We start from the raw sequence: 22,880 nt of genomic DNA, 5'->3' as shown, positions 1-22,880 counted from the left end.
TATAATATGTTAGGTACTCAATTGACAAGCGATAAAACGAAACGATTATATCGTTAAAGTCTCTTAGCAGTGTATGTATGTGTGGTAAGGTTCATATTTGTCAGGATTGTGCATCAAGTTCTGATTCGAAGGAAATTTCTATAAAACAACGAACTGGAAATATATTTGAATCGTGTGAAATTGAAAATATTTACAAGTGAATAATATCGATGAAAGAAAGAAAAAAAAAACAGAGTAATGCTAACTATAAATGTATGCTATAAAAATGAAATCGCGTATATAAATGTTTTTTGATATTTATCTATTGCTTCAAATGCTCAAAGAAAAGGTGATTGTGCTTGTACGACATAATTACTAATTTTAAAACGAACCCGCAGTTTATCGCGGCGTAATATCAATAGGCTTCAATATGTAGCTGTAACATTGTTTCGCATTGGAAATTATTTCTAATTACTTTCACTGGATTTTACTCGACGTGTACTTGTTTGTGGAAGAAGCTCGAAATAATCATTTCCACTAGTAGTAACTCGTGTTACAGTTAATCCGTCAATGATGACGTTGATACAACGAGTTCAAAGCTTCTGTGGTGTGATCAATGAATGAATTATGATAGATATGTACCTTGTAGAGTGCACGTGGCGTCTGTTAAAGTTTTCCTTTTTACTTCTGCCACTTGATATTTGATTAATCAAAAGACAGAATTGTCTGTTTAACTGTTAGAATTTCCACGTGAGTTGTATTGAATATAGAACGTTAGGAAAAAAAAAACCACAAGAATTATATAATACGTATTTGCAGCACGGAACTGCACACATCATTCTCTACTACGGATAAAAGGAAATAGAACTAACGATACAAACAATGCCAAATAAGTTTAATTTAGCAGTAGCGTGTCACTAAGAACGTGTTAAGTTTGATATGTATTGCTGATTATATCACTTATTTAATCGATGAAATTATAAGACTCGATGTTAACTTAATATTGATATTGTTTCTGTTCCGAGGGTTCGGTGCCAGCACGTATAATGTGGGATAATGTAGAATTGTTTCTTTTCTTTTTGTACATGCACCGTGATCTTAGTCCTTGTGTAACGTTGCGTTCCATGTTATAACGATTTATTATAAGCATAAGTGAAGTAATAGCGTTAATCGAATCTTTCAGACGATCTTGCACAACAGACTGTTATCAATATGAGTATAATGTATATGTACATGTATATCTATTTACAACCCTGGCCTTCCATATTAAAAACACGCTCAGCCTCGATTAAGTTATTTTGCTACTTTTATAACAACTCGTAATAGGGAATTTCTTAAGAATATGAACAGAGTAATAAAACTAACGTTAATTAATGATAAAAACATAAATTAAAAAAAAAAAAATATAAAACTAACAAAACATGGGTTGATTGTTGAAAAATGTTGCCACGAATGTTACGTTTTCCTGACTTCTGATTTGTAAAGTTTCGATTGCTCTTAATTCAACGTTGTTCGTAGTAATTTTTAATGCCGGTATCGTCTGTAAAACACTGCGACGGAAAATAAATAATCGATCGCATATTTTTCAAAGCAAAATTATCAACGAAACAACTAAAATGTGGAAGAATTGCGAAAAAAGTAACGTTTGTATTTCTTAAATGATATATTTCTCATAGATCCCTCGTACGAATTATGCTTTCATTAAATGCCAAACTTGAATTTTCCAACAGTATTATAGAGTGCTTAACTTGTATGTTAAACGAAATAGATAACGATAGTAGATTGAAAATTGCAGTTTCTGTTGAGCTGAAACTTTTAAATAGGTTACATCGGTAGTGTTCTTCGCTCAATAAAAAAAAACGGAATACAACCACATTCAATTAATATTGATATATATATATATATATATACTCAGTAATAACATGCAATTGAATAGTAATTTTTAAGTGTGATTGAATAGTTTTTACATCATCTATTACTGTACACAAAAACAAAGTATCCTATTTAATATTTTGCCGCTGTATGTTTGAAACCGTGAAACGCATGTTCTGTATGTAATAACGTGTATAGTACAAATTGTTCTAGCGCAATTAATTTTTTTTTTAAGGGAACGATTGCAGCTCCCGAGCAAAGAAATTAATTAAATTATTCACATGTGCGATGAATTATGACGTGTCTTCTTGGTTGTAAATGTTACAATATTTCTAGTTAATATCGGTTATATTTGCAGGAGGACTACGATCGTTTGCGTACCGAGGCAATAATACTTTTTGTACTGAATCAATGCAACAATGCACTTATTAAGTTATGCGTCCCATATAAACGATATGTGAAACTGTTGCGTTACCTTTGATACGTCGGAAAGATTGTACTTAGCGTTAAATTTGTATTACGTCATATAATCAAAAAATATTGTCTTCTACGTCAGTCATCCAGTTACGAATAATTTTTAAATTCTCGACGAGGTTCGATGAAAATGAACATTTATCTGCAGTTACGAATAAACGATTAGTGTAAAAGTATGTCGGCTGTAAAATAAAATTACCTTGTATGTACTTAAAAAACTTGTTATATTACTATTTTTTTTTTGTTTACAGTTTTCTTTCAAACCAGTTATAAGCGAAGGTACTGCGTTTCTTATAAACTTAAAAAAACGACTTTTGTTATTATTTCATAACTTTATATTTTTTATTAACGTGGGCTATGAAATAATACAAAATACTGTGTATTTTAAATATTTATTCCTTTTTTTGTTTTCATTCAAAGGACAATTTGTTTTTATTATAAGATAACATTATCCTAAGCATTTTTCAAGGGCTCCACACCCTGCTGTACCTAAATTACTCTTTATATAACATTTTTCTTTTTAATGTCTTCCATCGGTTCACTGATTATTATTAAATCCATAGACAAGTTTTTTTTTTCTTTCTTAAATTGGCTCTCCGTCGTTCGATATCACTTATCGCAGTCAATAAATCATTGCTATACTCGACTTTGTGTTTCTCCTGTTATTACGTGTACATTCAGTACTGACTTTATACAAATGGGTTTTGAAAAGTTTATGGCTTTTTATCGTCGGTGGTGAAGCTTAATGTCAATTAGTTTTCGTTAACTCTAACTCGCTCTAATTCCTTTACCGTTGATCGTTACCAAGCTATTCGTTAACTGATTTAGAATTCGAGGCGTAGAATGGAAAATCATGTTCTCGAGATACAAACAAATAGAAAGAAGCACTGTCGTTAAACAAAAATAAATATTAAAGCTAACTGTTTAAACTCAAGGAATGAAGTTCTATAAAAAAAAAAAAGCGTGCAAGAAGTTTCTACTGCATATTAATTGGAAGACACGAAGGTATAAGTATCGTGCCGTACGATAGTTATAAGGATGTCAAAATATCAGATAATACAAAAGGTGATTGTCAATTGATATACTGATTGGTATGAGACAAAAAATCCTTGATATACCATCATATTTAGGGTCTACTTCAGGGAAACGTAATTCTAACTTTTGGTGCACAAATTTAACAGAGACAGAACGATAGTGACTCCGCGTCCCTTAGTGGAAGTTTTCATTATTACCATTATACTTAAATTACGTTGTAATAATTTACACCAAGGTTTATCGCTTTTCTGTACAAATAGAGAGGAGTCACTAAAGTGTACATAACGCAATGTACCCAAGTCAAAGTTCGACATAAAAATATTTCATTTCTCAACACACCTTCTGGAATATGTTCTTTTAAAATTTGTTTATAAGAAAGTTTTTGTACATTTACCACCGACGATAAATATCACATAACGAGGAAAGTTTACAACTCGTTTATCGACTCGCATAGTGTGTATTTTAATAAGGGCCCTGCATACGTTAACGCATGCATCCAAATCTAGCTACATCACAGGCGCCGTGTCTACCTATACTCTCTATCTTATTACTATGTTCAATGTCATACTTCGTGTTTACCATAAATGAACGTTTCTCCCTGTCCATTAATGATTTGAAATAAACTAAAGATTGGTAATTGTGGCAAAAATATTAAAAATATAACAACGCAAATGGTCGCATACATACGTACACCTTACGCAGCATAACGGATGCAGGGCTCGTCAAGGGGCTGCAACCTTGAGTTCGGAAATATACCTCATTCAACACCATGGATATAAACTTGTTTCGAAAAGATTCTTCAATCACACTGACGGATCGACTGCTACAATAAATTTGTTTCGGTTTTCTTTTTCCTTTAAATTCTTTAATGAGCACTGCAAGATAAACTTGCATTTATTAAAACGACATACGTTTCTATTGTTCGGCAAGGGAAACGTATAAAGGAAATATATATGTATATATATATATTTGCGTATGCTTTGTGCATATATATGTAAATATATATATATATCACGTTGAACTTTTGATGGAACAGTTCGATGCATCAAGAGCGTATCAATATCAGTCAATGTTGGGACAACCAAATTTAGGAGCTTTCTTTACAGTGTAGTACTTCGTTTGAAGTAGAACTTGGATATTCGTACATATGATGCTGCAGTCAAAATACCAATAAATCTGTTAGAATAGGTATATGACAGAACAGTTTTTGCGAAAGCCCCAAGGGCAAATGTATCATATGTAACAATTAGTTGATGCCGATCATTAATCAATTTCATTGCGTAGGATATTGTGGCATGGCGTATGCTACCATGGGCTGTTGACCTGGTGGCAACGGTGCAGTCGCAGTCGGCGGTGCGGCAGTTGCTTGTGCAGGTTGCCATGTTCCTGCACCAGGAGCAGGCATTCGCATGCTATTCATATATTGAGCCTGTTGTCCATAATATTGGCCATAGTATTGAGGTTGCAGAAACTGACCCTGCATTTGTGGATATCCCGGTGGATACCAGTAACCCATTTGTTGGCCATATCCGTACGCGTACTGACCAGCTCCAGCTGTAACCTGTTACATAAAATACAATACATTCTTAGATACTTTTAATTTTTAACACAGTGCAATGACTGAACATAATCCTTTCGAGTAAAATGCAAGAAAAACTAAAAATTGAATAACCTGTTGAGCTTGATGATTTGCATTAGGACCCACACTATTAGGATCTCCGTTTTCCTTGCCCCAAAAACATTTAACAATGCTACCATTAATTTCTGTATTATGTGTAGATTCTATGGCACGCGTCGCCGCTTCCTTATTAGTAAATTTAATGAATGCATATCCTTTGTCTTTGAATACTCTTATGTCTTGGATGGTGCCAAACGGGGAAAATGTTTTGGTTATTAAGTCATCCGTAATACCATTCGTAAAACCTCCACAATATACCGTGCAATTGGTTGGACTACTCTGATTATATACCTGTTAAGAATAATGGAGAAAAAAGAAACAATAGAGAAACAAAGTTACATTCAAATGACTAGAAACAAACAGTCTTTATGCATTTAAACTAGATGCAAGGACAAACAAATCTGTGCTCGTTAATTACAGAAAGCAGTGCCGTACCTCTTCATAGTTAGGTTTGCTATTATTGGAGTGTCGTGGCCTTTCGGACCTTGGTGGTGGTGGTTTTCTAGTGGACCAATTTGTCCTAATGCTTCTAGATCCGAGCCACTGACCGTTCATCGCCGCTATCGCCGCTTCGGCTTCGGATTTCTTGACAAAAGATACAAAAGCGTACCCTTTACTCTTCATGGTTTGTGGGTCACGAACGATTCTACAGTTGCTAATTTCGCCGAATGGCGCGAAAGCCTCCTTCAATGTTTGCGTTTCGATCTCCGGTGACAGATCCCCGACGAATATGTGATGGTGATTACTGGTGTCCAACTTCGGCTGATTTCCAGGGCTCGTTGCCCAGTTAACCTTCATTTCCTTATTCAGGAAGGACCGCTTGTTCATGGCGGCTAGCGCCGTGGCCGCGCACTGATGATTCGTAAACTCGACGAAAGCATACGGATCGTTTCCCGGTTCCCGTATGATCTTGCATCCTTTCACGGAACCTATTTGCGAGAAAAGTGCGCACAAAAGTTCCTCCGACACCGAAGCGTCTAGATTACCCACATAAAGCGTTCGCGGATTGCTTTCTTCGCTCATGCTCGCTCTTCTCGGTACCCCTGTGTACTTCCTTTATTTAACTACTATCCTTACGTTCCTCAGGCTTAATTTCACGGTTCACACGTTCAGCGCGTGGTACGTGCATTTACCTGGAGCCCAGCATCAGAATTCGGATTTTCTCGCCTTTTCCAAAAGAACACGGACGGTTGAACGCGAAGCTACACCCAGCCTCTACGTCATACTAACATAAAATGGCCGCTCTGCTGCTTCGCCACTTTCCCTTCAATCATCCGCGCGTAAATGCTCCTATTACGCCAGATTTAGTTATGCGATATCACGGTTCTTTCGCGTGCGTCTCACACCCTTCTACCTACCTCCCCTAATGCTCCACAATTCGACCGAAATAATGCGAAACTTTCACAGTTTAAATGTAAAAGAACACGTGTTTTTGTATCATCCGTCCAAGATTTCATAACAGGTAGCGCGAAAACGCTTGTGAATCATTGGCCCGCGAAATTCACTAGACGAAAATTCCCTAAAGGCTGCTTTACATGAAATTCGACCGCAATACAAAAATCAGTCTACCGATGGTGGTCGATGTTTTTAGCCCCTTTACCGTTATTCAACCTATATAACCTCTGAACAATATAATTGGGATGTAGAAATTTATATTGTTAGAAAATTATTTCGTTGAAAATTATTCATTATGCTCTGAAGTACCCTAGAATTGCACAGCCTACACGTTGTCGTACAATTTTGAAAAATATATCCAATAAAATGATACGATACGTATGTATTTACGACTGGAAGACAGTTCTGACTTTGAAATTATTAAAATTGATTCTCTCGTAAAATGTAACACATCGTGACGTGTAAACGATACATAAATTATGATAATTTCTGTTATTTTTGTAACACGTTTCGGTTGTTACAACACAACCATTTATTATATACACAAGAGCGTATATGTACAGAAATATTCCTATATATAAAACTACTTTACTACCCAATTTAAACTGTTAGTAACAAAAATTACAACATAACATTATTTTGGTCATATACTATAAACCACTTTACTCAATTTAAACTTTTTGTAGTAAAAATTACAACGTAACATTATTAAGGTTGTGTAATATTGCCTTTGAATATACAGAAACATTTAAAAATTATTTAATTTTGAATATATATGCAACGAGCTATGTATAGAATAATACTATACATATATAAATAAGTATATTGGTATAATCTGTATTAACAATAGCACGACTTTTAAACATTATTATACAGTAAAACATACAAGTACTCCTAACTTCAATGGTATAACAGGAAAACTTAACTTATAAACCACAATTAAAATGATTATGCATGGCCATGTACAACAAACAGCTGAAGTTATTAAAAAAGAAAATACTTTTCTTTACTGGCAGCAAATGTCTTACTTATTTATTTTGCTTTAATATAAGCTGGATTACTTGTAAATGTCAATTTTATAACAGAACAAAGTACCTATAATAATTGTATCATTGCATACAAATTATTAGTACTAGAAAATAGTATTAACCCTTTGCACTCGACTGACGCCTCTGAAGCGACAAAATGTATGGGAAATTAAAAATTAAAATACAAAGAAACGTTCTGAAATATTTGATCTCTTGGTTCGAAGTAAACTTCGTTATTGTTATTAGAATACAGATAATTTTCACGCTTATTTACAAAAGAACGTACAAAAATTAATAGTTCCTCTTTTTCTATTGCACTGATTTTTCTTCCGATGACACGAATGTCGATCACTTATTTTTCATGGCTTCAACTTGTAACTGGCAAGCCAGCTTATACGAGCAACAGTTACGTTCACAAAACCGAATATACAAACTTAAATTGCACGTTGATAAATTTCATTGGTTCGTGGTTATATTCAGTCTTTATAAAATTACATTAATATTACGACATATAAAACGTTATGTTTCGATAATTACTTAGTAGGGCTATCGAATGTTGTTGCACCTCGAATTTGCTTGATATTTACATTAAAATAAAAGTAAATCGGTTGGATAACAAAATGCTCTTACGCAATATAAGATGAATACTTATTGAACGTTTGTGATGATTCTGAGTATTACGATGTTATGTGTCCCTGTACAAGTTTATATACATATTCCACGAGTCTAGAAAATCTCTTGAATTGTAATACTTTGATCCGTTACGTTTGAAATTGAGTAACGAGAAGCTTTGTTGCTTTCGCAATATCATAAGCACATGAACGTACTTGCTGCAGACAGCGGTCCATGTGTTCAACATCGCTGGTACATCTTTGAAGACCGGAGCACTCTGCCTGAAGTCTACCTGTATTACCGTTCAATTGTCGTAGAGCAGACCTAACATTTTCCTCGATGGGATTCTAAATATAACAATATATCATAAAGAAATTCAAATAATACTAAACGGTAAATCTGTAATGAACGTAATATCATACTTGAGGAAATATGGCTGTAAGTTCAGCCACTGCTACACGAATTCTTTCTGCACAAGGTACAAAAGCTTCTCGCTGCTTCGGGTCTTGCATAGCCATCCACAATTCCTGAATTCTTCTTGTGACTTGTTCAGTTCTTCGAGTAACTTCTTCGCTGGGAGGAAGATTGGGAGCACCGCATTCCCATAGACTTTGTGTATTATTACGGGACATCGTGTCAGGATCTCTCTTTGTCTACGTGTTACATTTAACCGTGAATAATAATCACCGAAATCTATACCTGGAAAAGTTTTCGGATCAAAGAAAAAAATTCAACGCGAATACCTGACAAATAGTTGTTGACCACGGACTGGGCTTCCGCAGACCCTCCCTTGTTTCGTACATAGACGCAGGTCGCTGATTACTTCTATTAAGAGATGTCTTTATATCGAGCACTGGTTCCAACTCTGGCTCTTGTTCGCCACCGACGTGACCATTAATCACTCCATCGGCTGTTTCTTTTGCCTGTGGTTTTCAGAGATATTAGATTTCAATTTGCGACAAATAAATACATTAAATACGATCGATTAGTCGTCTTACGTGAATTATTTGCTTCAGTTCGTTATTTTCATGAGTGAGTTTTTCCACGGTGTTCTGTAAAGCATGTATCTGCTCTCGTAGATCCTTGACAGTAGATTCGGATAAAGTTAATTGTTTTTTCAAAACTTCAACGACAGAAGGAAGACCCTTGGCTAACGGTGCAAAAGCTTCCTATAATAGTATTTTAAAACACTTTTTCAGAATCTATTATTTGGTGGAAAAGAATAAAAAAAAAGTATTACAAGTCACGCTTTGTGATTGTTACAAAACAAAACACATAATCAACATGTCCGTGTTATGAATTTTAGTAAATAAATTGTAAAAAGGTGAGGTAATGCAAATATTCGATTATAAAGTAGAATGTTCAAGTCTCTACAATTGCAATGGCAATGGCTGCACATGCACAAACAGACCTGTGCACTTGCCTAATAGCACTGTCTACAGAAGAGCCATGTACTTAGCCGATTCCTTATTCTTCGTTTCGTTACTAGTGCCGGTACCTTCAATGTGTTACCATACAATTTTATCTATTCTAACATGTAACTCAAGTATCATTCATCTTATTTCAATCAATGTACTTGTTTCCAAGATTCTGTTTTACAATGAAAAATACTGTAATGCTCACCTCGTTATTCATTTTAAACTGTGATGCAGAATACTCGGGAGCTGTATTGTCCGCCGATGTCAACGCGTAATCGTCATCGGACGCAACGCTATCGTACAAAGGCTCGTCGTCAGACATTTGCGATCCATACTTTCCTTGATGTTCTTTACGAAGTATAGATACAGTGGGATCTAATAACCAATATATGTGTTGATGTAACTAAGGATTTATTAATTACATAGAATCATTTACCTACCTTGCAACGGTGTATTATTTGAAAGTATATGCCTTCTGCGAGCCTCAATAAGCAGATCTATGATGAGCGTAGCAAACTCCTTTGGTGTAAACCTCGCTAGTTTCTGTCTACCTTGATTTCTTGTAGACGATAGCTGCGGATTCACTGGTAGAAAAGGTACTGTACATCGTTCTGGTAATGTTGAAGTAGCAAACCAAACTAATCAAGAAATAAAGAACTGCATTTTAGAGATCCAAGATTTGAATTTACGATATCAAATTATCGCATAACATGGCAGAAGCGTCACACTTTCTACAAGTATTCTTCTATTTAATGTTAAGAAGCTCTGACTTAAAAACTATTATTTAAAAACTGCAGGCTTGCAATTTAACTCACCTCTCCTTAATGATGACGCAATAAAAAAAAACATGCATATTAATAAACTAGCAGTTTAATAAGTATATGTATAATCACTTTAATCATGTCTAGAAATAAGTACATAAATGTAAAATCCAAGAATTCTGGATACTACATAGAATTCTTTCTAGATGCTAAAAATCTATTCTTTCACTGAAATGACTGTTTGCGTAATATGATACAAGAATTGACTCACTCTCTTCGTTCTCACGGCGATCAACTTCGTCATATACGTCCGTTGCTAGTTCCTCCAGTAAGTGGTTCGGTAACTAATTAAAAAAAAAAATCTAAGTATCATACCGACATAATTTCGACGTGATTCAATACTCACCAGCTGTAATCTATTTCTTCCTTCTAAGCACAAGTCACTCTTTTCCAACAGTAATGAACACTCGGGAATAATTATATGTTCATTCATACGGTGATCAGGTTTGCGTGAACATACATAGTATGTTAGTCTGTCTGTTACTTCATATGTGCAATCAATTATCCGTTCAGATAGATCTACATGACCTGTCATCCTAAACAACAAGGATTACATTATTACAATTAAATAATTATTTTCTTATGTATGCTTATACGATATACAATATATTTGTGTGTACTTGGCAATTTCAGCAGGTGTTTGTCCATTTAAATCAATCACATTGGGATTGCCACCATTCGCTATTAGAAGCTCTATCTGTAAAGCCTGTCCTGCCCGAGCAGCTACATGCAAAGGTGTTGTACCCTTTTCCTATAAAGTTACATATTAAGCTCTGCACTTGCATTATTGAAATGCAAATTGACGTTTTAATAGGAAATACCTTGTAAAAATAATTTGGATTAGCACCTTGTGCAAGCAATCTTAACGATGTTTCTAAGTTGCTTGTACGAACACTACTATGTAGCTGCCTACTAACATCATCTTCACTGCAACATTCTTCCTTACTCGGACGCAATACAAATGCTAAATGTTGATGTTTTGCCTTAATAAAATCAGCCTTTACGGGACTACAAAATACAACCAAATAATTCATGGTTAAATTTACTGTATTCTGTATTTTATTATGACATAGACAATACTAACTGCAATGGATCTTTAGCTTGGGGTTTTCTTCTACTAATTTTTGAATTATTTGGATCTAAAAGGGAATGTTCCCAAATACTGTTCGCTCCATTATCGTTTAATGTGTGCACCATCTACGAAATATATCACATTACTACTCAATTCGTGTATTAATTTATAACAGTTTGTTATTGCTTACTAACACTAAGTAAATTTGTATGCCATATACTCTTATGAAGTGATTTTACATGAGATACATGACGACCAAGACTACGATGTATACCACAACAATCATCGCATAATAAAATGGCTCTGTTCACAGAAGCCCATCCTGGCTCTGAAAGAAAAAAAGTTATCAAAATTATTTAACAACTGTATTACAAGCTTCTAAAAAACATAAGAACGTCTCATATGTATGTAAATAAAAGTGGCCCAAGAGGAACGTAAACACATAATTAACATTAACCTTTTCTAGCTGCATCAGCCACTTATTTTAACCAACTAACAAAAATTTTTTAGCGGCGTCTGATTATGCAACGTTATAATGAATGAAAAAGGCACAATAATAAAACGGTACGTCAATAAATAATTAAAATGGAAGTATGGATTTACCGAGGGCTCCGCAGTCAGCGCAAATATCCGCGTTGACTCTGTGCTTCGGCCGAGCCATTCTCTTTGACTTCTATGTCGTCAAACTATACACGATTATCCTGGACTAGTTACAAAATATTTAAAAGCTGTGACATAATGTATGAGTTGCCTCAGAAACAACAATACCGTAGAGAAAATCGAGAAACAAGAACCCTGAATCTTGATGTCATTATATACACGTTAATAAATCGACCGTGACAGGAGCCATCACGAAAGAGTCTGAGATGGTTACGTTGCACCCGTTGCACCATTGATTGAGCATCCTAGAAGACACGCAATCATGCAATGTACTTTCGCCTATATACGCTACTTCAACAAATTCTTCTCTTTTCGTCAAGTTCACTATAAACATTACAAAAAAAGAGCGTAATACTTTTAAACTGTCGGTGAACGTTGAAACGTGATAGTCTTTTTATTAAAAAAAAAGAAAAAGAAAATACAACACAAATATTCTATTAGTAGTTAAATAAATAGATTATATAAAAATTTGTAGTAATTTTTATTTAGTAAAAATACATTTATATATTAATTTTACACACACACACACACATATACAAACACATGTTTCATTAGATGTTATTTACAAGTTATGTAATAACAATGACTATTACTAGTACATATATATATATATAAGAGAGATATATGGTGAACGATTCCTTGTGCTGTTTCAATCAAAAATATTTTCGATAGACAAACGATTTCTATATAGATCGCGTGTATACCGTATCACCTGATATTTAAATTGAACAGCACACACTGAGACTGAAGGCTCCTATTGAATGATGGAAAATGATTTCAATTACTTTTAGTCTTATATTTCCTTTTTATTTCTAAGTAGACACCTTTGAATGTATTATGGTCAGGTTCCTCGAATAACACGATTGATGTTAAATAGATTCTGGTGAATCTGAATATAAATTATGAAGGTCTGTGAGCACTTTATTGGAAAGGTATGTTCTGCTTAAAACAGATGCGTCCGTATCGTTTTTCTGATATAAGGATTTAAATTTCTTTCCATCTGGTGTTTCTAGAAAGGTCATACTCGACTTTAAAACCATATATTCCCTCAAGGAACGTTTCTGCTGATACTTAGTAATTATAGGTGTAAGTTTTTGAGAACAGTGTTGCACGGCAGGGTTTGCATGCGCGATATTAAGTTCATTTTCTAATTGTACAAAACTCTCATCTGCATTATGGTTCTCTTTATCAGTCGTATCTTCTTTTTTAGATTTGCTAGTATTTGTACTTTGTATCCCTGCTGCAACATTTTGTGAAACATGCACAGCATCTGACTTCAAATTCTCTTTTGGCGGTTCTATTAATTTGCAACAAATTTCTATTTGACGTTCTCTGTCTGACATCGTATTAGACACTTTCTCTGATTCAGAGTATCCCTGTTTTCCTTCACAGACTTCAGATTTTGCCCCCGTTTGGTCTGGAATAGATAATAATTTCGTTACATGTGACAACGTTGATTTTATCTTAATTAAGTTTTCTTCTGTTGTAGATACAAGATTTTTCAATTCGCACTGTAGACAGATAAGTTCATTTTTGTCTATACAGAGCATTTCAGACGAAGTATGCCTAATGTGTACATTGTCATTTTCAAGTGTCATCATTTTTGTATTTTGCATATCATCGCATAAATTTCCAATACATTCATCTTGAGTTTTTGGCACATCAATTACATCATATTTTGAATGAATCTCAGTTTGGGAAAATACTTGGTGTAACAAATTGTTTTGGACACTTAATGGATCTTCACCATTTACTGTAACTTGTTGATAATTTATACACTGAGAAAATGGCACAGGTTTTATTACATTTGGAATTTCACAACATTCTACAGAATTTATATTAATACTTAGACCTGTATAGTTTGTATCTGCAACAGTTTTATATTCATTAGGTGTTACACATTTCAGTTTGTTAAATGTTACACATTCAGATTTGTTACTGTGATTCCTATATGGTTTATTATTTAGCAAACAAATGTCTTTCCCTTGTTCTTTTTTTTCTTTTTTGGCAGAATAAGTGAGAATTTCACTTTTTTTACCAGCAGGTATATTTTTCTTTGAGACTATTGGTAATTTTACATAATTATTTACTTCTCTTGTAGTTTTTTGTAAATATTTATCTTTGATACTGTTTGGTGGTAACAGGAAACTTTTTCTTTTCAACGATTCAGTTGATTCTTTGCAAAGTTGAATGCCACTTGTAAAATTTCTTTCCTTGAATTTGTTTTTATTGTCATTTTGATCTTTTTGAACATTGTAGCAAATATCATTGAAATTAAGATTTCTTCGTACACGGTTATGAGAACACACAGATTGATCATATGTACATAGTTCTAATAAAAAATAATTTATATATTAGTAAACAATGTTTGTACATTAAAACCATAATTATGAACTTTACCATTGTATTGCTTTTTTACTGTTGAAGATTTTGTACACGAGCGTGGGCCCAATCTTTCAGGCAGTCTCTTCTTACGTGCTGAAACACATGTTATCTTAAATATTACAAACATATATAAAATAATGATAAAAAGATAATAGTTACAATGGATAAAAAAAAAGTATCTGCACACTTATGTCTTTTATGATACCTACGTTGAAAAGAATTTAAAAAAACAAAATACTAAAAGATGCACTATTTTAAAACTAACTACAACTTGCAAATGAAATTATATAGTAGACACTATTAAATGTAATCCAAGAATCTGGAAAATGTTTTAAGGAATGTGTACGCGTATAAATAAATACTTTCTCTATCCACAGTACAAGATATAAAAAAAAATACATGTCCATTTTATCCTTCCGACGATTACAATGTAATACAATAAAGAAAAATAGATTAGACTAATCCACTGATGCAGAAACATAGAATCGGCTGTGTAAACCATGACATATATGTTTTTTATACCCTTACATATACCAACCACTATTCTTACAGGTACTTTTGGCATCCTCAGCTTCTATGAGTAACTGTTTTATTCTAATTGGTTGAGTCCTTTCATAACCTGTGAAGTATACAAATTTTATCTATAACATTTCATGTACTTTCTTGATTTAAATGTATATTGGTATCACCTTTTTTTTGCGTGTTATTTTCATTTGGCCTTGGGCATGTTGAACATTCCGTAATTCGTACTGGTAACGTGTTACGTTTGGATTTACCCTGATAGAATAAACGCAACAGGATGAGCTAAGTATTTTTTTTATTATTTAACTTTCAAATCTTTCATTTACACTCACCGTCGAATTAGACTTAATGAGCATCATATTCCATGAATTTTAACAACATTACTTCATGTATCGTATCGGATACGGAAAATTTGTTTGCTAACTTACTACAGCACATTCCCTTTACATGACATTTCACATAGTGCACAGTAACCGTTAGAGTTCATAAAATAGAATGTAAACGTAAACAAAATTGAAACGAAAAATTCAAATCTAGCAGTTTGGATAGTAATAGCCATTAAATAATAAAGTATAGACGACCGGCAAATGTGAGACTGTGTAACGTGTTATGTACCTACATAATACGGCGTGTTTACAACATGTATAAAGTGCATCGTACTACGAACTAAATTAAATTGACGTTTGTCGGATTACAAGTTTATTTTGTCAGTTCCACATTTGAGCGTTTCAATGTACGGAAATTATTAATGAACTGCAAGTGTTGGTAGATTGTTGGATATAAAAAGAGTACAACACACGATTGGTTATCTGTTTAAAAGTAACGCTATACTACGCTATACTGTATCGAGCGCGAAATAATTTCCGCAGCTTTCTTATCTACAGTTGGCTACCCTCCGAAGCACGTTTGTCAGCCATTTTGTTAAATTTATTTCTAAACGTATCCCCTCCAAATTGAAAACAACCGAAGGTCGACGCTGTTCTCGATCTCGATAAAGTATTTTTGGTTAGGTTAATAGCTGTGCAGAAGATATTTTAACAGTAAGTAAATCATCGTGATCGAGCTTGTTTCTATCGGTGGTGAATCAGGATAGCGAATTTCTATGCACGCAGCAACGAGTGCAGGTCTAGCCGTAGTTCGTAGTATGTAATCGGATGGAAGGAGGCTTGGCGTAGAGAGGCTATGGCCACTACTTTGATCATATGTAAAATACAGTTGCCCGATCGGCCGCCCTTTGTTTTTTCACTACGATACATTCACCACTTCTTTTGCTTGATTTCTCCGCGGGGAACTATTTCATCTCTTGAGATGCTTCTTATAACCTCTAAAGTCATAACCTATATAATATAACCTTAGATGTCAACATTTTAAGTATTCCTGGACGAAAGCGAGTTTGTCGGAATCGTACGTAGAAAATCCAACGCACTCAACCGACGTGTAATTTTCAGTTCTGTAGTTGTGTATTTCTTTCGTCGAGATTCAGACGACAATTTCTTTCCGACATTGTATGTTACAGTTACAATATTAAGATATATTTGCATCGAATTAATTTAAATAATGGGAGATATTTTTGAATGTAAACACTTTTTACTTGTGTATTTAGAATCTTTTGGTGAACGTAATTTTTCTTTTGTTATTACGGTATTAAACGTTCGTGTTTTAACTTATAATGTTACTCTGTTTTTATATTTTTATCATTATATCAGTGAATTATTATTTTCATTTTAAGAGAAAATTATGATAAATGTGTCGAATCTATACATATATTAATTATGCATGTGGCTAATGAAAATGTAGCTTCTATATTATGTTAATATTTAATTGTGTTAACCAATACATAATTGAAATCTTTATATTTATTATTCTTGTGTATGATGATGAAAACTATTTTAATCTTGTTTCCATAGTATAATTTGCAAATAAAAAAGTATAAATTATGTTAACAGGAATTTAGTTGGACTTTTTAATTTCAGTGATTTCAGTGATCAAGTAACTCTACATTATAATAAAATGGATGTTGCTGGAGATTTAACGCTACAATGGGTGGAGGAGGTGGGAAATGTTATTCATGAGGAAGTAATATGTGGTTTAGAGGCAGAGTTAGTTGCCCCAGAGGAAGAAGTGATAGGGGCTTGCGAGGAAGTTACAGTTGAGGAAACTGTGGAATCTGTTCCTGATGTTACTTCTACAACAGAGTCAGAGATATTAATGGTTCCACAGTCAAGTGACATGGAATCTATTTACATAGTACCACAAGATCAAGGTCACGATTACCTAAACATACAAGTTACAGAAGAAGTAATTGCGGATAATTGGGACAGATCCGGGCCTGAGGATGGGTAGGTTTTTAAGTGAACCATACATTTAATTACATTTAACGAATATAAAGGCTGACTAATTGTATGTTTTAAAGGGTTGAGATACCGGATCCCAAAGTATCCCATGACAATTTACTTGAATATGATGATATGGAAATACCATTACCGATCGATCAGGATTCTTATACAACTAGTAGACCGTATCCGTGTGATTTTTGTAGCAGAAGGTTCAGGAAAAAGGCAAATTTAATGAATCACATGGTGGCACATCAAACGGATCGTCCACATGGTTGCAATCTGTGTGGAGCACGTTACGCTCGGAAGTGTGATCTTATGAATCATTTGAAGATTCATGCGTACGCGCCGTCCCGAGATGGTCTCGAAGATGATTTAAACGACGATGATCCATTGGCAGCAGAGGAGGAAGAATCTACCAAGGGTAGACGTAAAAAAGTTCAGTCCAGTGCACCAAGGAAACGGAAAAATAATTCGTCTATCCCAAAGCGCGGTATCGAAGACAGTAAAATGGATATGGGCAAGTACGTCGATGAATCTTACGATTATGTTGACGAAGATGCGCGTTTGTTAGAAGAAATGACCAGTAGACATTCTACATGCAGTGGTAACTATGCATCAAGCTCGAAGTGGAACGATCAGATATCGTCCGTGTCAGCTGAACCTCAGCCGCCAAGGTGGCCTATAACCGATCCGACAAAACCGTATGTCTGTCAATTCTGCGGTGTTGGTTTTGCACGGGAAAAGGCACTTGCGTCTCATGCACGCATACATGGTGGTGACAGTCCATTTGAATGCACATCGTGCGGCGACATGTTCTGGGATGTAAACAGTTTAAGGGATCACGTGCGTATTAAGCATGGTGGCACTGTACAATCCGATACCGAAGAATACGACAATGATGCTACATACACAGGCGATGAAAGATTTGGAGAATTCTATTGCAACACCTGTGGTGTTCCGTTTCACCGTTTGGATTTACTTAAGCGTCACCAAAAGTAAGATTACCTTTTGCAAATAAATAAATTATGTACACTTGTTACAAGTTCGAAATACCGATTGGGGATTGTATATAGTTTCAATTTTCTGCTGATTTACAGGAGAATTCATAACATTGTGATATTAATTTTAATGTTGGTTACATTAGGATACATATTAGGCAAGAAGGTGATATGATGGAAGGATCGAGTCAACATCATGTTTGCAATGTGTGTGGAGAATGGTTCGAGGAGGCTTTAGCATTGCTGGCGCATGCTGAACTCCATGCTAGGTAGTATTTACAGAGAGTGCGGGAAAATTGTTAAATGCGAATAAATTCATTGCTTTTCTTGTTCAGATCACCCAGTCGCCGGTGCTTGTTGTGCGGCGAACGATGTCGCGACGATGCTGAAGTTGCGGAACACGTCCGTCAAAATCATGCCGAAGATGCGCCACCGAATACGTGTACACTTTGTGGGAAAACTTGTAAAGATAAACGCAGTTTATTAAAACATTCATGGGTTCATAACGTTGACAAAACTTTTGGATGTACAAAATGTGGGAAACGTTTTCACAGCAAAGCTAGATTACGAAGGTATTCATTAAGAATATATTTTGTTGCAAATTAGCGAAATCAATTTTTTTACTTACACGCGGTAATGTATTTCGTCAGACATATGGTGTCGCATCGTAATAAGATGGTAGTTTGCGACGAATGCGGAGAAGAATTTCCCGACGGTAGAGCCTTGGTTAGCCATCGTCATTCACACAATAAAGATTTGGGCGGCCGTTCTTTTCCATGCAGAGAATGTGGAAAAACATTCGGAAGTCGCAGTTCCCAACAGATTCATATACGTATCCATACTGGAGAAAGGCCGTACGGATGTAGATTTTGTTGGAAAGCGTTTGCTGATGGTGGAACCTTGAGAAAACACGAACGTATTCATACAGGCGAGAAACCATATGGATGTGCTATCTGCCCACGTGCTTTCAATCAAAGAGTAAGGAACATTAGTTATTCGAGGGTGCAATTTATATTTGTTGTATTCATATATATTGTACATTAATGTTTAATCTTTCTCGTGCGTTCAGGTTGTTCTCCGAGAGCATGTTCGTGCTCATCATTCAGGGCCCGATCCGAAATGCGTAGGTAGCATTACACCGTATTTGTGTAAAGTATGCGGCGATGCGTACGCAACGTCTGAAGAGATAGTTGCTCACATTGTACAACATTGTGACGATAATACTGCGCTCAGACGTCAGCCGCAAACTGGACCGCGTAAATATAAAAGAAGACGTAAACTTAAGCCTCATGAAACCAACACAATGTTGCGAATGGGTGAACAGTACGACATGATGGAAGGTGGTTCTGATTCAGATGATAATACAAAGAGAAAACTTGGTAGAAAGAATAAGCAACATCGGTCCAATGTTGAAGAAGGATATCAAAATGTTCTTAAAAGTTTCGAGAGCTCTTTGCAAAACATAAACTCGATCGTTAGTAACTCGAAGTTGAATCCAGGAAAGTCTAAGCTCTCCAAGAAGAAGCTTAGGAAGGAGGAGAAGAAGAACGAAGCCCAAACTTCGTGTCAACCCGGTAGACCAAAAATGATTCACACGCAAAAGACAAGAGTGCCTGTAGAAATCGGTAGTGATGGAGTCAAGAAGGGACAAAAAACTAAAACTATGGTAACAAGGACTCCGAAAGTAATGCCAAATGAACATAAATTAGGAATCTTTCCAGGCGGTGAAAGAAATAGGCCAAGAACAAAGAATGTTAGTTATCATATCGAAGGGAAACTTCAACCAGCACCGGCAACATTCCCAAAACCAAAGGATGAGATTTCAAAAGCTCTGACGCCAACGCATCAATTGTTGCCGTTAACACATATAAAACTCGAACCTAATATGCCAAGAACACCCAGTAACAATCACAGAAATAACAACGGGAATATTCTTGGTATTAATAACGAAAAGATGGAAGCAACGACCCGAAAGAGGTCGGGTGTCTTGAAGAAGGTTAAGAAGCAGAAACACGGAATCAAGCAAGAACCAATGGATATTGATCAGGAAGAGATACAGAATAATAATAATACAGATAACGCAGATTCCGCAAGATTAATGGAACATGCGGTAGACGGAAGTAATCTGGAAGTTGCATTTGAAGCAAGTGTCACTGCTGAAGAAGATAAGTATCTTCCTGACGTGGGGGAAGTAAATAATCGCGAAGACATTGGAGCTGGAAATGTAAAGCTTAGTGTAAAAGTCGAATCGACACCTCAACGAATGTTGGCTGTCCACCATAGTGTCATAACACCCGTGGATGATATTCCAGAAACTATAATACCAGATGCTGTGGAGTATACATGTGAGATGTGTTCTGCAGTATTTTCCAGCCGTGCTGAGTTGTTGGTGCATGTTCCAATACATATTTGATTTAATTTGTTCAACGCAATTAAAAGAGGTATGCGAATTTGTTCTATTCTAAGAATGTTTGTTTAATCAAGCAATATTTTAACATGGTCGATGAAGATTTATACGTTTATTTGAATTATTGGCAATACGTTACTATGCCAAAATGCCCTCTACTCGTTGCTCTATGAAGTGCACTAAGTTTTTGTGTTTAACATATATTTTAAAAGTTGATGCTGTCTTTAGTTTATTGCGCGTCATTCTAAGGTACATAGAAACTTTCGAATGTACTCGTTTCCAATTAATAACATCATCGTATTCATTTTTATACTACTCGTGTTTCTATCAAACTGAAAAAGATATTTGGCTCGAAATTTATATCGGATCATGGTACAATGTGAAAAGTTGCAAATATTTTATACGTTTACAATGTATGAAACCAGTCACCCCAGTCGAAGAATTAGACCAATATCTTTCCATCCGCAATTTTATGACAAAAATCCGGTTTGACAGAAAAAGGAAGAAGTAACATTTTGTGTACATAAAATGCTAAGGTATTCAAAATATTAAAGCGAGTGTGTTCTATAAATAATGTCACTCGTTTCTATAAATTAAATTTACTTTGTACATTTCATTTTAGCTGCTAAGTGATAAGATACGATAGAAAATTTGTATACAATATTAGAAGCTGACCACAGATTATTTTTCATAAATTAATGTTTTTTTTACTCGCAATAATACTTAGAACTGAGGATAGGATAATTGGTTGATATGGTGGTAATCGTTTGATTTCCATTTTAAAAGTAAAAGATGAAACTTTTTAAAGAAACCTGAAAATACGCCAGTTTTTCCTAAAATCGAGTAAATGTTGATCTTACAGTGGAAATACGTACATTGCATACATTGCGCAAGAACATTTATGCAAATTGATTTTCGTTATTATCAAGCGTTTTGTGACCCAAGGAACACGAATATATTGTTACTGTTTCATTAGTATTTATTATATAATAAACGTAAACTCATTATTATGATATACTTTGTTTACATTAACATATCGAAATGGTTCTGGCAAGATTATTATAGAACCATCTTATTACATTTGGTATTGTATATGATAGATTGTATGAAATACTGTGTGTAGAATTTTACCAAGAAGGAAATATTAAAATTTAAACAATTTGGAGCTTAAAATTATTTACTGTCTTTTTTGACAAATCTTCTTTATTTTATGTGTATATCTTAATCATTTCTACAACTCTGTTATATGATTGGTAATGCTATATCTTAGTAGAATCTGATGTCTTACTGTTATCGGGTACTACCTTAGCATTGTGTGGAACAGTACAATTTGTAAACAAACTGAATTATGTAATTCTGTTTCCATTAATATAAATCTGACTATTATATAAGCTTCTAGAAGTACAGCTACATTTCTCAAGATCTAATGTTGTAAATTTAAACAAATATTTTAACAGTATCACTCAATAATATTTAAATACTTTTTTTTCTAAAAAGAAGTAATGGCAGATTCACGTTGAAAATGTTCTTTTTAATTTTGTACTTCAAAAACTTTGTTGTGTTATTTATTATTTCACAAAGTTCGTGTAATACTCCGTCTGTTTAATGGATTTTATTAGTGCATACCAGACATATTGTTTATCTTATATTGTTATGTAGAAAGATGTAATTTTTACATGAAAATAGCAAAAGTGTCCCACTACTTTGCTTATATTTTAAATTTCATTTGTTTCGTATTCAGAAAGGTATTTGCAACAATTGTTTAATTTTTTACATTGTTTGAGATATTGCAGAATCATACAATTACATAACAGAATCTTTAAAAGCTTAATACTCTTTCAACAGTTACTTGAAATTTGGAACATATGTGTGCATATATTTTCTTATATAAAATAATTGATATAATTTTACTGCATTTACTGCACTTAAAGCAATGCAGTACCTTTGCAGTATCCTTTCTCAGCTTCAAAATTACATGTATATACAATATATATATAATTTTATGTGTGTGTATGTATGTATGTATTCCAAAAAGGCTTCAGCAGCATTATGTATGGCAATCAATCAAAAGCATAGCAGTGTGCGCCCTATTTTTGTAGCCAGGAGATATTTTTAATATAAAGAAAATTCTGATACTATTTTACAAAATGTGTACACACACACATATATTATTATTATTATTTCATGT

The 22,880-nt window shown here is 34.4% G+C and overlaps 4 protein-coding genes across 4 annotated transcripts; 1 reads left to right on the top strand and 3 right to left on the bottom strand.

The window, feature by feature from the left end:
* Positions 1-3,811: 3,811 nt before the first annotated feature.
* LOC107194714 (nucleolysin TIAR) lies at positions 3,812-6,487 on the bottom strand. The gene is made up of 3 exons (XM_015584383.1): positions 5,474-6,487; positions 5,033-5,329; positions 3,812-4,921 (listed from the first exon to the last, which is right to left on the bottom strand). The coding sequence occupies exons 1-3, from the start codon at positions 6,059-6,061 to the stop codon at positions 4,634-4,636; spliced, it is 1,173 nt and encodes a 390-aa protein (XP_015439869.1). The 5' UTR covers positions 6,062-6,487; the 3' UTR covers positions 3,812-4,633.
* A 1,277-nt stretch (positions 6,488-7,764) lies between these two features.
* On the bottom strand, positions 7,765-12,083 carry LOC107194723 (ARF GTPase-activating protein GIT1). The gene is made up of 13 exons (XM_015584396.1): positions 11,988-12,083; positions 11,579-11,712; positions 11,397-11,509; positions 11,134-11,320; positions 10,933-11,063; positions 10,659-10,848; positions 10,524-10,596; positions 9,932-10,129; positions 9,697-9,866; positions 9,072-9,242; positions 8,817-8,996; positions 8,496-8,726; positions 7,765-8,420 (listed from the first exon to the last, which is right to left on the bottom strand). Exons 1-13 carry the CDS (start codon positions 12,043-12,045, stop codon positions 8,223-8,225), a joined length of 2,034 nt encoding a protein of 677 aa, XP_015439882.1. The 5' UTR covers positions 12,046-12,083; the 3' UTR covers positions 7,765-8,222.
* An 830-nt stretch (positions 12,084-12,913) lies between these two features.
* LOC107194559 lies at positions 12,914-15,530 on the bottom strand. Its single transcript, XM_015584199.1, has 6 exons — positions 15,284-15,530; positions 15,119-15,206; positions 14,980-15,048; positions 14,445-14,522; positions 14,083-14,376; positions 12,914-13,911 (listed from the first exon to the last, which is right to left on the bottom strand). The coding sequence occupies exons 1-6, from the start codon at positions 15,308-15,310 to the stop codon at positions 12,914-12,916; spliced, it is 1,554 nt and encodes a 517-aa protein (XP_015439685.1). The 5' UTR covers positions 15,311-15,530.
* Positions 15,531-15,913: 383 nt separating this feature from the next.
* Positions 15,914-20,796, top strand: LOC107194658 (zinc finger protein 845). Its single transcript, XM_015584309.1, is given in 7 exon segments — positions 15,914-15,991; positions 16,925-17,290; positions 17,365-18,282; positions 18,432-18,557; positions 18,621-18,857; positions 18,936-19,263; positions 19,355-20,796. Coding segments are annotated over 6 exon segments (3,282 nt in total). The 5' UTR covers positions 15,914-15,991; positions 16,925-16,961; the 3' UTR covers positions 20,699-20,796.
* Positions 20,797-22,880: the final 2,084 nt, after the last annotated feature.

The sequence above is a fragment of the Dufourea novaeangliae genome, unplaced genomic scaffold (assembly GCF_001272555.1).
Source record: "Dufourea novaeangliae isolate 0120121106 unplaced genomic scaffold, ASM127255v1 scaffold8, whole genome shotgun sequence".
NCBI classification, from domain to species: Eukaryota; Metazoa; Arthropoda; class Insecta; order Hymenoptera; family Halictidae; genus Dufourea; species Dufourea novaeangliae.
This window is presented reverse-complemented; position numbering and strand designations above follow the sequence as displayed.

What these genes read in the sequence shown, in the direction of transcription:
- LOC107194723 (XM_015584396.1), bottom strand. Translation starts at nt 12,045, where the DNA reads ATGGCTCGGCCGAAGCACAGAGTCAACGCGGATATTTGCGCTGACTGC. An exon ending in GAAGAAATAGATTACAGCTG is followed by an intron (nt 10,597 to 10,658) that starts GTGAGTATTGAA and finishes TTTTTTAATTAG; the next exon opens with TTACCGAACCACTTACTGGA. An exon ending in GGTCAACAACTATTTGTCAG is followed by an intron (nt 8,727 to 8,816) that starts GTATTCGCGTTG and finishes TGTAACACGTAG; the next exon opens with ACAAAGAGAGATCCTGACAC.
- LOC107194714 (XM_015584383.1), bottom strand. Translation starts at nt 6,061, where the DNA reads ATGAGCGAAGAAAGCAATCCGCGAACGCTTTATGTGGGTAATCTAGAC. An exon ending in GCAAACCTAACTATGAAGAG is followed by an intron (nt 5,330 to 5,473) that starts GTACGGCACTGC and finishes TATTCTTAACAG; the next exon opens with GTATATAATCAGAGTAGTCC. An exon ending in CAAATCATCAAGCTCAACAG is followed by an intron (nt 4,922 to 5,032) that starts GTTATTCAATTT and finishes TTTATGTAACAG; the next exon opens with GTTACAGCTGGAGCTGGTCA.
- LOC107194559 (XM_015584199.1), bottom strand. Translation starts at nt 15,310, where the DNA reads ATGATGCTCATTAAGTCTAATTCGACG. An exon ending in AAATAACACGCAAAAAAAAG is followed by an intron (nt 15,049 to 15,118) that starts GTGATACCAATA and finishes TATACTTCACAG; the next exon opens with GTTATGAAAGGACTCAACCA. An exon ending in TGAGGATGCCAAAAGTACCT is followed by an intron (nt 14,523 to 14,979) that starts GTAAGAATAGTG and finishes CATGTGTTTCAG; the next exon opens with CACGTAAGAAGAGACTGCCT.